Source organism: Pleurodeles waltl, chromosome 1_1, assembly GCF_031143425.1.
Source record: "Pleurodeles waltl isolate 20211129_DDA chromosome 1_1, aPleWal1.hap1.20221129, whole genome shotgun sequence".
Lineage (NCBI taxonomy): Eukaryota > Metazoa > Chordata > Amphibia > Caudata > Salamandridae > Pleurodeles > Pleurodeles waltl.
The window spans coordinates 48,920,524-48,935,629 of NC_090436.1; the positions used below are offsets into that span (position 1 = coordinate 48,920,524).

Sequence of the window (15,106 nt, forward strand, 5' to 3'; positions counted from 1 at the left end):
ATTTCTAATTTAGAGAGTCGCAATTTGCGACTCTCTAAACAGGGTCGCAAATAAAATAGCGATTCCTTAAAATTGCGTTCAGAATGTATTTCATACATTCTGAAATGGTATTTTGCATTCGCAAACGGGCATTCGCACCGTTTGCGAATGCAAAAAGCTTTCATACATCTGGCCCCATATGTATGGAATGGCGCTAGCAAGCGCTAATGCCTGTAAGGACGCTAACAGGGTGTGGGAGGCGTAAGGGAACCCTGAGCTTGTGCGCCGAATTATGGTGCTACTCTGTTTAGATGCAAAAGATTTCCTCTAAGCAGTGTAGTGCCATTTTCTGGCATGCAACCCCCATGGACATGGCTTCTGTCTTGGTAAAGACAGGAGCCATGCCTACCACCCCAATGGCCATGCCCAGGGGACAAATGTCCCCTGGCATGGCCACTGGGGCCAGCGTCATGCAGGGGACCCCAAGGCAGGGCCTCTGAGTTTGAAAATTTTCCCCAAAAAATACTTACCGGGACTCACCTGGGATGGGTCCCCCATCCTGGGGTGTCCCTCTGGGGTGGGTGGAGGTAGGTGCGGGTGTACCTGGGAGCCAGGGAAGGGCACCTGTGTGTTCTTTTCATGGTCTCTGACCATGGAAATATGCCTACAGGTCTCCCTACGCCTGCCTATGCCCAGGTGTTAAATAATGGTGCTAAGCAAGCTTAGCGCCATTCTTTAAGGCCCCCATCCCCCGTGCTGGATTTTAGCACGGGGCTAATTATGGCGCTAAGGCCATATTGTCCTTTACTGGATGGGAACACCTACCTTGCATCTCATTGACACAAGGTAGATTTTCACGTCCAGAAAACGATGTTAACTTCATAACTTTGGCACTAGACATGTCTAGCGCCAAAGTATAAATATGGAGTTAGTTTGCGCTCAATTAGTGTAAAAAAATTGTTACGCTAATTCAGCGCAAACCAAGTATAAACATGGGCCTTAGACTGTTCTTTGACTTCAGACCACTTGATCATGGGAGAAATTCACCCTATCTTTCAGGGAGTGATTCAGCAAGACTCCTTACCATTTCCCAAACCTATAATGAGACATATATAAATAATTCTTAAATCGATGAAAGAGAGAGCTCATGGACGTTGGAGTATGGTTTTAATACTCCTATAGCCATTAAATCAGAGCAACTCGAACATACTGATAAAGACTGCTCTGGGTGGGAGACTAACTCATCATGTATTTGATAGTTTTAGTTGATGGAGTATGTGACTTTGACAAAGCTAACAGATGTGGGCAGAGAATTAGAGCTTGTGGTTACTCCTACCATTATATATTTAATGGTGGGAAGAAAATATGTTTTGGTAATTGTTAGAAATGGGGTCTCTGATTGGAAGTCAGGTTACCCCCTGTCCAAGCAAGGACCCTCACTCTAGTCAAGGTAAGTCACACACAATCCAAATTACATTGTGCCCACCATCTGGTAGCTTGGCAATTATCTGTCAGTCTTAACTTAGAAGGCAATGTGTAAAGCATTTGTGCAATAAATCATGCAATAAAACAGTAGAACACCACAAAAATACACCACACAGTGTTTAGAAATATATATAATATTTATCTGGTAAGATGCAGGTAAAAAAAGATGCAATAAGTGTATTTTGAACTATCACTGTAAAAATGATATAAAGTGTCTTTAGCCCCTTAAAAGCAACAAATGTCTCTTGCAAGCACAAAGCACCTGGTTTGCGTGCAGAGGAGGAGATGTGTGGAAAAGAGGGAGGTGTACATTGATTTCTCGGGCCGCACACGGTAATGCATTGTTTGTTTTTCATGCAGGTAAGGCTTTGAGTCGATTTCCGGCACTCAGACTTGGATCCTCTTCGGGTTGCTGGCTTTTCGGATGCCCTGGGGATGATGCGTTGAAATCCAGCACTCGCAGGACGAAGTCACAGAGGCTGCGACGCTCCGGTGGGTGTTGCGTGGAAAATTCCACCGCACAGCAGGTGTTGTGTCGATTCCTATCAGGAAGTCGGGATGTGTCGTTCCGGCTCAGCTGTGCGTCGATCCAGTGGGCTGTGCGTCGAATTTCCGGTCACTATGCTGGCGATGCGTTGATCTTCTCCTTGCAGGCTGCATCGTTCTGGTTCGGAGTGCGGTGATTTTCTCACAGCAGTGCAGGCTGTGCGTTGTTTCTTGCAGGCGCTGCACCGGGATTTCTTCTTGCAGGAATTAAGTCTTTTTGGTCCTGAGACTTCAGGAAAAAGGAAGCAAGCTCTATCCAAGCCCTTGGAGATCACTTCTCAACACAGCCAGAGAGCACCAGGGCAACAGCAAGGCAGCCGTCCTTCTCAGAAAGCAGTCAGGTGAGTCCTTTGGGCAGCCAGGCAGTTCTTGGCAGGTTGCAGGTTCTGGTTTAGGTTCTCTTCTCCAGGAAGTGTCTGAGTTGGTAGGGGCAGAGGCCCTGTTTAAATACACAAATGTGTCTTTGAAGTGGGGGAGACTTCAAAGATTGTCTTAGAAGTGCACAAGGTCCCCTTTCAGTTCCATCCTGTCTGCTAGGGTCCCAGTAGGGGGTGTGGCCGTCCTTTGTGTGAGGGCAGGCTACTGTACTTTGACATGTAAGTGTCAGGCCCTCCACCCTTCCAGCCTAGGAAGACCCATTCAATATGCAGATGTATGCAAGTAAGGCTGAGCATCCTGTGGTTTGTCTGAGCGAATGCACAAAGGAGCTGTCAACTGAACCTAGCCAAACGTGGATTGTAAGGCACAGAAGGATTTAAGTGCAGATAAATGCTCATTTTGTAAAAGTGTCATTTCCAAAATAGTAATATTAAATCCAACTTCACCAGTGAGCATGATTTTGTATTACCATTCTGGCCATACTAAATATGACCTTCCTACTCCATTCAGATCAGCAGCTACCACTCAAACAGTATATAAGGGTAGCCCTAATGTTAGCCTATAAAAGGAGCAGGCCTCACAGCAGTGCAAAACGAATTTAGGAGTTTTACACTATCAGAACATGTAAACTACACAGGTACATGTCCTGCTTTTTGTCTACACAGCACCCTGCCCTATGGATTACCTAGGTCCTACCTTGGGGGTGACATATATGTATAATAAAAAGGTGAGTTTTAGGCTTGGTAAGTACTTTTAAATGCCAAGTCGAATTGGCAGTGAAACTGCACACAGACCTTGCAATGGCAGGCCTGAGAGATGGTTAAGGGGCTACTTAAGTGGGTTGCACAAGCAGTGCTGCAGCCCACTAGTAGCATTTAATCTATAGGCCCTGGGCACATATAGTGCACTTTACTAAGACTTATAAGATAATTAAATAAGCCAATTCGGTATGATCCAATCTCATCATGTTTAAGGGAGAGAGCATATGCACTTTAGCACTGGTTAGCAGTGGTAAAGTGCGCAGAGCCCTAAAACCAGAAAAAACAATGTCCAAAAAGTGGAGGGAGGCAGCCACAAAGATAGGGGTGACCACTCTAAGGCTGTAAGGTCTAACAGTAATATTTTATCCACCTGTTATTTTTGGTGCCATGGAAGGGTCCTGAAACCAAGGAACTATGGAATTTGCATCCTGTAATGGAGTGAGTCTTCAGCAGCACTTTGTTAAACTAAAGTTTATACCATGCATGGGTAGAAGTGATCATGTCTCAACTGAGAGTTAAAATATGCACTGAAAATGTAAAGAAATTATTAAATGCAAATGCATTGCTTCATTCAAGGGCGGCTCCTCCGCATTGACAGAGGAGTGTCGCCCCCCTGGCTAAAAGCCAGCACCTGTAAAATAAAAGAATATTTTATTATTATATTACTATACAGATGCTGGCTCAGCCAGCAGCATGTACAGGGAAGGATGGGGCTGGGCGACGGGAGGGGAAGTGGAGGGGGAGTGGAGTCTATGCAAGCGCGCTTGTGTGTTCGGCCAGACGTCTCTTGCCAGCCAAACACACATGCTCACTTAGGTTTCTCCAACCCGGCTGTGTTACATAGCCGAGTTGGGGAAACTGCAAAGGCTCCAGTGAGAGCTCCGCTCAGACCAATCCTGGCGCTGCTCTAATGCTAGGTTCAGCATGAGAGCAGCACCAGGATTGCTGGGGAGCCTGTGCAGGTGTCCCACGGATTGCTGGGATACCAAAAGAGAAGAGGAGCAAGGCGGTGGCATCGGGAACGGTAATTTAAAAAAAAAAATGTATTATTTATTTCCCCCGACCCTGTCATGTGCCTTGTATGCCTCCCACTCCAAACCCCTTTGAGATTTGCGGCGTCCAACACTGGCTTAATTTAAGGCCAAACTGCTCAACACTTTCAGAAAAATGTCCAATTCCCTCAAATATTGTGATCTCTAAGGTCCTAAAATAGGGAAATTCATTAAAAGATCAGCCATACTAATGACCTACTTTCTCAACAGTTGCAATCAAGTTATGAAATCAGCTTCCACATTTGAGAATAAAGCCATATATTTACAAAGTTCTAAATCCTGCGGTATCCTATTGGTCGATTAGAATGATAGTTTCATCTCTGCTGTACTCATTTTTTCTGCTGTAAATTTCCCATAGAACAGTCCTGTTGAAGTTATGTAGTTCATTATTTACAAACCTCTTTGGCTTTATGTTGGCTTTCTTGCTCCCTTCGTACTTCTCTACATAGTCTACAACACACCTCTCAATAAACCGATTATTTCTGTCCCACATCTATTGCGTCATTACATCTCAAATCACATTTACTGTGCCTTTCGTTCTATAAAGAATTAACGTGCATTGTCCTCACATGAGTACCTTTATGTTTATATATTCTACCTACTCTCAGTCAGTGTATAATTTCTACACTTTGGCAGGCTTATCCCAAAGTCAGGGCATATTTAAGGGCCCCTAGTGCCATTCTAACAGCACATTAGCATAATTTCTTTATGCTAATGTGGCGTTAGAAGGCCAAAAACGCAGCGCCATATTTGCAAAGTGGCACAATGGATGCATTGCGCCACTTTCCAACCCTTGGCGCTAAATTATGCCTGTGCCGGGCATAATGTTTGTAAAGGGGGTGTTCCCCCGTTAGGGGGTCAAAAGATGGCACAAAGAAATCTAACAGATTTCTATTCTTCATTTTTTTCCAGCACTTTAAGCACCTGCTCAGAGCAGGCGTTGAAAGGAGGCTCCCAGCATCTGGGTGCTTTGCAGGATTAGCGTACAAATAAAACAATTTACGCTAATCCTGCAAAGCGCCGGACTGGAGTGAAAAATTCTGACTCAAGTCCCCTAACTACCTCAATGGTGCACCATATTTTAAATACAGTGCACACAGCATTAGGGGGGCACTAAGGGGCGCAAGGAAAGTGGCGCTGCACTTTGTGCACCGCCACTTTTCTTAAATGTGCCCCTCAGAGCTTTATTCCCTCTTAGAAACTGTAGACATTCTCGATGAGATTTTGCGCAAACTTGATCGCAGAGTTAGTAATACTGATGTCGGTGCTACTCAAGCGGCTAGAGTCCTCACTGTATACAAACAACAATGGAAAAACAAAGATGGGAAAGATTCTGAAACTCACGCCATGGGAGTTGTATCCTCCTTGTGCGGTACGATGACTATGAACAGCCCTGAACTCGAAGAATTATTAACTCGAGTGGTTGAAGTTGGTCTCATGGTGGTAGAATCTGAAACAAATTGAGAACAAAATAATTTCAATTCATGTGAATATTCCTATTGAAAACTGCCTCATGATAGCCCACCCGGACTGCTTCTTTCCTTAAAAACAATACATTTAGCATTGATACTCTCCCATAAAGTGTGACACATCAACAAACTTTATTGTAACTGGATAATCCTAGGTAGCAACATTCTTCGTCATTGCCTGTGTGCCACTTGTGTTCATGGGGAATCCAGTGTTGATGATCTGTTTCAGTATGTGTTGGTAAAATAATGATTTTTCAGCTGAAATTTTGAGATAATGACGAAAGTTCAAATCAACGTGACAAAATCGGTTGTGTTGTAGGTGACTGACAAGCCCAGAAGTGAGGAACAGCCTCTTTATCCAGTATTCGGTGCACGTCATCAAGGAATATTTCATTTGACTGCCTTGATGCTAGCACCTGGCGTGGGTTCATGCTTTCTCATCTGTTTTAGTTTGATGTGAAATTTAGTGGATTTGAATATTGTCCATTTATTTTCTGCGTTTCTAATCACTCTTATTTCCTTTAGTGATTGAAAATTTATGTTAGCCTATACGTCAATTTGATTTCCCTTACCTCCACCCATGCAGAGGCCCCCCGCATACATTTATCTGCTGCTCAGAGTAGGTGGTAAATATGTGTTGAAAGCCCAGAACGGGAATTCCATGCGTTTTAATCACATGCAAAAATCAGTATCACACAATAATTCCCGTTCCATGGAGTTGAACTCATCATCGCAAGGTTCAACTTACTGCATAGTAGTAATGGTTAAATGGCATGTGTTTTTACTCTGTCCCTGGTACCATGCAACTCTTAATCAGACGCAGACAGCATAGGTTTGGGATGACTAATAGTATAAATTAAGGAGTAATGCTGGAATTACTGAGATCTGGACAGTGAAATTGTTTCTAAAGTTTGGCAACTAGTAAAGGGTGTGAAGTGTAATAGGCCTTGAGAAAACTACAGAGGGCCTACTCTGGTGAACACACGAATTAGAAAATAAAAGTGCAGAAGTCTATATTATACGAGAAAAGTACAGTAATGGTAAAAAAGGAATGCAGGGACAGAAAGGAGAATGAGAAGAGAGCCCAAGTGCAGGGTAAAGCATTTACGATTCAGGTTAGCATACCACAGATAACTTAGAAGGACGCACACATAAGGGAGAGTCTGAGCTACTTCCTGATATCAGGAAAGGAGAAGGGTAAATCATGACAGACTTGAAAGGGAGACACAGTGTTAGATGTTTGTGTTTCAAGGCTGGCAGAAAGGAGGAGCCAGGACATAAAACTTCAGAGACTGGTAGACTTGTAGGGAGGACACATTGATAGAGGTCACAGGGCAGGATCGAAGGACATTGTGTCTGTTAGATAATATGTACGTAATATATCTGCCTTGAATGTATTTTTGTAACAAGCAGTCAGATAGCGTTTAAAGAATTATTGTTTTGTTAATTGTAAGTGTTGTGAAGGAGGTGGATGTTAAGTGCCCACCAAGTATTTAAAAATCACCATGTGTAAGAGCTGAGTTGAGTGTGGCTTCAGTTGCAGAACTATGCTGTACTCACAGCCGTATTTTATTTTATTTTACTTATAAATACTCAATTATTACTAGAATTGTGTCACTTCTTTATTATTGATAAGAAATTCAACTACAGAAGTTAGAAATGTTAGTTGGTGTTTAAGGACATCAGGTTTGAGGTGTTTACATGTGTCTTGGGTTGTCCTGAGCACAGATCTACATTTGAGTATGTACTTGTGAATGGTTGCTCTGACACTGCCTAATTTAAGCTTTCTGTCAGCACCAATGTTTTTTTGTCCCTGAACAAGTAGCATATCAAATGATGGCTTGAGAATATGCATTTAGTCAGGATTCATTGATGCAACATCGCAGGAAAGACCTGGAATAACCTTCCCATGCAGCTCCAGGCCATCGCCTTACGTCCGGAATTCTGAAGGTCCCCCAAGAACTGAAAGCGCCTGGATACCCAATTGAGTGTTTATCAGCACTATATAAATCATGATTGATTGATTGATGGAATATCCATATCAAGGTACAAAAATAGGTATCGGTTGGAGATCAGTATTGGATGACTGTTGGCTGACCTAGGCCCATATTCATGAAAAATGGAGCACAACTGCGCTAAAGCAGTTGTGCGTAATTTTTCTTAACGCAAGCTAACATAATTTTCTACTGCCATCCGTGCACCATATTTATAAAATGACGTACCATATCGCTATGGAATGGCTAGCGTCAAAAGAAAAGACGCTAGCCAAGAGGGTGGCATTAGGGGGAATGGCTCTAGTGGGTCCAAAACGATGTTAGGCTGGTTAGCGGCAAAACGTCTGCCACTAGTCAGCCTAGCGTCATTTTCTCACACACAAGCCACTAAAAAATGACTCCTGTCTAAGTTTAGACAGGAGTCATGCCCACCACCCCAATGCCCACCAGAGCGGACCAGTGTTCCCAAGGCAAGCCCTACATACCCAGTGCCAGCCAGGGGGCCCCATGTAAGGGACCTCCAATGGCACACCACACTCAAACACAAACACTTACCTGCAACAGACCTGGGTTGGGCTCCCTCCTCCTATAGTGTCCCTGTGGAGTGGGTGATGGTGTTGCTGGGGTTTGGGGTGGGCATCTTTGTGCTTATTCCCTGGTGTTTCACCATGGAAATGGGCCTACTTGCACTCTAACACCTGATCTGACCCAGGCTTCAAATAATGGCGCTAAGCGGGCTTAGCGCAATTACTTAGGTCCGCCTCCCACCCACACGTCGTTTCTGCGTTGGGAGGTATGGTGCTGGGAGTCTAGCATCATGTTTAGGACGGGAATGCATACTTTGCATCTCATTGACGCAAGATGGGTTCCCGCATCCTAAACATGGCTCTAACTCCAATATTTTGACGCTAGATGGGTCTAGCGTCAAAATATAAATATGAGTTAGGTAAGCTCCACTTTAGTGCCAAAATAAATGGCGCTTAGGCAACACTAAGGTTCTATAAATATGGGACGTAGTGTTTATCAGTATGCACATGAGGTACGACTTAGAATGTGAACTGAAAGGCAGGTCGCTGTGAGTGTTGGTGTATTTGTTAACCTTAGGGGTGAACAGAGATCAATGATTCAAATGATCAGACTTTAGAGGTTTTGTCATGTATGGGAGACTGTACAAAAATCAGTGGTAAATTGTATAGCAAGTCAATGGAGATAATTTTGGTTCCCTTTCTCTAAATTGGGTTCAGAATGATTAATAATCCATTGACAGTATTAACAGGTGGTGAGTGGATCAGCTTTGGAGAAAACAGAACAGGATGGTGGTGAGGTGGACAGACGGAAAGAAGCAAAGCAGGTGAACGGAGAGTAGGAGCAAGTGTACAGTGCATGAGGCAGGGCTATTGAGAAGAACTATTGAATATCTTTGAGACACCAGGGCTTTTTGTAGTGTCCCCACACTTTTGGCCCCCAATTGTGACTGCTAGATGCAGGTTTTCTGACTCAGATTAAAAGTATACGCACATTAGGCATGATTTTAACTGGCATGACAACCTACCTGCAAATCCCTAGTATATGGTAGGGCGTGTAGGTTTAGAGGCCCAGCAGATCGAATGCACCTAAGTGTGCACTGCTGCATGTCCTGCTTTCACTTTGAAAGCTAGTCCTGCTTTTAAAGTGAATGTATATGCAATTTTGACTTTGAAATTAAAGGTACTTCCAAAGTCTCAAACTTCCTTTTTTTTACATGTAAGTCACCCTAAGGTATCCTCTAAGTGTCCCATGGGTAGGGTGCATTGCAACTGTAAGCAGGGACATTATAAAAGTTGTTTTATATGCCCTGGTCAGGGAAAAAAGCAAATTTTGTTTTCCCCATTGTAGTACATTAGCACCGTATGCTAACATGGGAATAACTTATTTAAGTATAAGTATTGCTAGGAAACAACTAACAATGACCTTCTTGGACCAAAAATGATAGTTATAATAAATCAAACAACTTACCACTTTACGATTTAGTATACATATGACAGAAAGGAATTATAGAACTTGCTTTTCTGATGAGCCAAAATCCAGCCTTCCAGCAGCTCTTCTCTGATTGGCCAGTATCGGTCAGGCTGAGCCAGGCTACCTCTATGAGGTGTGAAGTGGCCCGCATTGAGAAAAGGGGACATCTGGTGGGTGGATATCTGCAAGCTGCAGAGCAAAAGGCAGGAAGGGTAGCCAAACTGGTCTTCAATGGGGCATTGACAGAACAGGACATTGGCAGATCCCTACTTCTTGGCACCCCACCCAGATTGGAGCCCTAGTAATAGGATTAGCAGAGGGGCTGAAGGGGGAGTGTTAAGGGAAATTAGCCTCACCAGTGGACCGGTTTAGCGAGATCTTAACCCCAAGGAGAAACGTTCTCCAATTTGGATTTTGAAAGAACAGTGCTTCCTGGGATTGATTTTTACCACGCTTCGCACTCCATTGGTCAGGGATGTCCCCCTGCTTCCCAGCCCAGGAACACTGAATAAATATGGGAGCGTTGCATAGCAACTCAGATCCTCCCCTGAAAAAATCAAGAGAAGAAAAGCTGCTCTGCCGGAAACCCTGCACCCCAAGTGGACTGCACTCATAAGGACTGCACTTTCTGCACAATTTGGAACTACAGCCCTAAGCACTTTGACTTGTTTCAAAAGGATTGAGGAGGACTCCCTGAAAGCAACAGTACAAAGGAGCTACAAGAGATCCCTGGCTAAATCTACACGAAGAAGAAGGACTGCCCTGCTGGCACCGTGGCCTACACCAAGAGGATTACACTCTGAAAGACTGCACCTGCTGCACAATTTGGAACTACAGCCCTAAGGTCTTTGCCTTACTTCAGAAAAGTGGAAGGAGTGGACTCACTGAAAGCAACAGGTTAAAAGAGCTCCACTTGCACAATCTTCACTAAGAATAACCCACCAGGACTGCCTCCAAGGAACTTTAAAGGGTTTGGCCAGGTACATTGTAAGAAATGTAGTTCCAATATCCCAAGGACCATCTCAGAGCTTCTAGACCCTTGGATTGGTGTGTTGGACACTTTGAACCCACAAGAGGAACTTTAGGAAGAAGTTCCAGAAAGTTGGAGAAGTATGGAGCAACTTTTGTAAAAAGCTTGATAAGTTGGCCAGGTGCGCTGTGGGAGTTGTAGTCCCAGGCACCAAGAGGCAAACCAGAGCGTCTGAACCCTTGGCTTATGATGTGGACTACTTTTCTGCATCAAGAAACACTTCTGGAAGTAAGTGTAAAAGTGTTACATCGTGGGTGGCCTGAACTCTGGACCTTGCTCTGGTCCAGTGCAAACTTTTTTAACCCTTTGAGCACTATTTGCTACTAAGTGCTATTTTTAATTTTAATATTTAATATTCACATCTTTGGAGACTTGTCATTCTGGTGTCATTTTAAAAATACAAAGATTTCCTATTTTTATAAATTGTTGTCACATTTTTATTGTGTGTTGTTTCTTAATTATCTAATGTATTGCTGTTTTTTAATGCTTTACACACCTGTCTCGTAAGTTACGCCTGCTTGTTTATTGCCAGCTACCAAGGGTTGAGCAAGAGATTAATTTACTGAGACAATGACTGGACCTTATATTCTGATTGTGACCTTATTTTTAGTGGTGGGTACCTACTAACTCCTACTAATAAACTGCTTGCCAACAATATCACACAAGAAAATAAAAAGGAAGATGAGTTGGCAATGGGCAAGTAAGAGTGTAATATTATGAAGGAGTCTTACAGGGGTAGGAGTAAAGTACAAGTAAAATTAGATGTAAGAATAGGACCATGCAAAGGAGCAAGTGTAGGAATAAATTTAGGATTAGGAGTAGGCTTAAGTAGAAAAGTAGATAAAAGTAGGGTGTATAGGAATATGATCATGAGCAAGTGTACAAGTGAGAATAATAGTAGGAATACCAAGACAAGAGCACAATGAAGAAAGTATAGCAGTAGCTATATAAAGGATCAAAAGTTAGGCCAGGAGTGGGAATGAAGACATTACCACATAATGGCTTTAATAATCATCCTTTACCACACAATACATTTAATACACAATGTCTTTACAAAGCATGTTGAGTGGGTGAGGTTATAAGGTGGCAAGGGTATTTTTATGGTTTGGTGTGGGTAGGATTATAGGGTGCTAAGATTGTTTTTAAGGTTTATGGGTGGGAAGGGGTATAGGGTGCTAAGGGTATTTTTAGGTTTTAGGGGTGCGTGGAAATAGAGTGTGGTAAAAGTATTTATAAGGTTTATTGGTGGATAAGGTTATAGGTTGGTAAGAATAAATTTAGGATTTAGGGGTGTGCGCGGGTATAAGCTGGTAAGGGTATTTTTAGTGTTTAGGGGTGGGTAAGGGTAATAAGGTTTTTTTTATGGTTTAGAATTGTTTGGTATAAGATTGTGGGGTATTTTTAAGGTTTATGGTGGATAGGGCTATAGGGTGGTAATAGTGTTTTTAGGGTTTAGGTGTGGGTAGGGGCATAAGGTGGTAAGCTTAAAAAAGGAGGGGATTGGAGGAATTTCTCCTCAATATGAATTTTTTAAATTAAAATAATTTAAAAAATAGGGGGATTTTGGGGTCTCCACTCAAAAAATAAATACAATTATTTTACAAGTGTAATCATTTCTTTGTTTTTAAATAAGTAGTAACTTTATGCTAAAAGCATTCAAGGTGAATTACTGTTTCCTTTAAGGATATTTGTTATGCTCCCTACTACCCCTTTTGTAGGAGAAGTGTTAACAGGCTATTTCTGGCTGACTATTATTCCATCTAAGGCCCACAGTCAGAATACAATATTTATCCCACAATATAAAGTCCAGTCTTTATTGGGGTTGATCAGTATTGCATATCAGAAGTTCAGCTCTCAACAAATGGGATAACATTTCAGTTTTGGTACTTTCTGCATCAGAATCCACATGTTCCATTTTATGCAGACTCCTCACCCGATACATTTTCTCAGGTTTGACCTTTTTTTGCACCTTGTAATTACCAGGTATGGAAAACTTCAACTCACTTGTAACTATGACACTTGTACAACTGGGATGAATGCCTTTGATCGATAATTGTCCAGCTGTGATGATGCTATGACAATGAAGGAAGAACAGGACCTCCCATATAAGACCTCATAAGCGAGAGTGGAATCTAACCTCTGTTCAGTAATAAAGTGCTCTTTGAGCTACTGCATCATGTGATCTGTTACAGGTGAAATATGTCTCACTGTATGGATGTGTGTGTATGATCTGTAGATCAGGATAAAGTCTGGGTGCAACCTTTATACAGAGTGATTTATATTGATTTAGAGTGTACTGTGGCTTGTGGGTAGCATGTGATGCAGCAGATTCTGTGACATGTGACCCCATTAGTGACCGCTATACTAAATAATGGCTACATTCAGTGTGGCACCTCCACTGAGGAAAACAGAGTGAATCTGATTGCATGTTTTTGTGGCATCTGAAATGAGTGGGGGGAAGTGCATACAGAAGATAAATATTCCTGCACTGTTATGTAGCCTCATTAGCCTTCCACCTTTTTGGGGAACTGTTCAATCTTGCCATCCTTTCTGTCTTGCTTCGGGGATGCACTGCAGCCCTGGAATCTTAGGATTTTCTCAGAATGGTCATGTGGAATTAGATCTGACTCTGGAGGTGTTTCTATGCTCAAGCAAAAGATAAAATCAGGCTAAAGGCACAGTCCTTGACATCACTGTTTAGCTCGTAAAAGGTTGATGGACAGAACTCCTGCACTTCTCTTTCCAAATACCTTGAAAACCTGCCTATCCCTGCCAAATTCATGCACACAGGGTAAATCTCACTGATACATTGGTGTGTGAAATTGGGGTTTTGATTGAGGAGTGTAAAAACCCTTCTCAAGCAAAAGTCCCAAACCTTGTCAGGGTGAAACCCCAAAAGTCACTTAATTAACCTGTGCCTAACCAGCTGGTAGCTTGGCACAAAAGACGTAGGGCTTAACTTAGAGGCCATATGTAAAGTATTTATACAGCACATAAACAGTAATAAAGTGACAACACAAGAAAAATCCTAAACCAACATAGAACAAAATTTAATAAATAAAATGAGATAAAAATAACAAAAATCCCATCAGTAGAACCCGAGATATGCAGTTTTAAAGGTTCAAGTGAAGATAGCTCCAAGAAGCAGAAAGTATTAACTGAGGGTATCTGGTCACACTAGACTGTGCCAAACTCACAAATTCAGGCTGATCTTGATGGAGTGTGGGCTCGATACAGTGACTGGGTTAGTCCTGATGAAAAAGTTACCTTTTCAATGTCTGGCATGAGTTTAAAAATTCAGGATTTCATGGAGGAGCTCAACAAATGCCAGCCAAGGGTCCAAGACCTGGAGAGGCACCTCTTGGAGATCAGGAACTCACTCCAGCAGAGGCCAGCAGGACATAGGCAGATCCAGTTGTAGGTCCAGGCAGGTACATTTGCAGCTCCAGGCAAGGCTAGTTACAGCAGGTCAGCTGGGCAGTTGCAGGAAGGCCTCTGGAGCTTATTGTATCCCTCTGAAGTACAAGGCATTTCACAAACATCAGGGCAAAGCTCTGGTAGCAGCAGGGCAGTTCTCTGAGGAACAAGGCGGGATTCAAGCAGCAGGGCAGTCCTCTGAAGTACAAAGCAGGCTTCAAGCAGCAGAGCACTTCACTGAAGTGCACAGCATGCCTTCTGAGTGTTCTTTGCATGTCCTGGAGTGAAATGAAGATTGGACCTGTGGGTCCCAATATACTTCAAGAGATGGTCCTGGAATGTCTTTCTTTCCTACCCTGGCCTCAGAATGCATGGGGTGACAAAAGGCTAGTGCAATGAGGCAGCAGCTTTTAAATGTAATTGGGGCTGTGCAAAGCCCATCCGACGTATCCTATAAAATGGCACAACCTGCAATACCTAGTCCCCCTTTGTGTCACCGTCTGAGTGGAATACACAAAGGCCAGCTGCCATGCTAATCACAGGCATGAGACCCAAGTGTCAGGCTGTAGGCATCAATTGATTAGTACAAGAACAAGTTAACTTCCTAAAAGATGTTGAATTACAATTCATTAAAGACCAAACACAACCTTTCAGCATTTTCCCACACAAAGGTTATCACTTATTAAATCTAATACGGTAGCCCAATATTATCCTATGGGAAAGGTAGGCCACAGAGTAGTGAAAAATAAATGTTTTCACTACCATGATATTTAAAACGTAAAAGTACATATTTGTAGACCTGTCAGCCTTCATGTGGCCAAAATGTTTTGCCTTCACTCCTCATGTTTTACTGAATTTGATTTTGTTGGCCTTAGGAATCCGCACACTTGATGAACGTGCTAGTGCACATTCCTAAAAAACATGGTATAAATTGGCTAATATCCAATTGGCACCTTTATTTAACTTGTAAGTCCCTATTAAAGTGATACTACATTTA

General features: G+C 42.7%; 1 protein-coding gene across 3 annotated transcripts in view; it reads right to left on the bottom strand.

Moving 5' to 3' along the window:
- LOC138260881 (CMRF-35-like molecule 4) overlaps positions 1-15,106 on the bottom strand; it is a 225,830-nt gene that overhangs the window by 102,525 nt on the left and 108,199 nt on the right. For all 3 annotated transcript variants that reach the window (XM_069209382.1, XM_069209473.1, XM_069209557.1), the window contains exon 3: positions 5,546-5,651. In XM_069209382.1, coding sequence (XP_069065483.1) covers positions 5,546-5,651 — 106 coding nt within the window. The remainder of the gene's footprint in view (positions 1-5,545; positions 5,652-15,106) is intronic.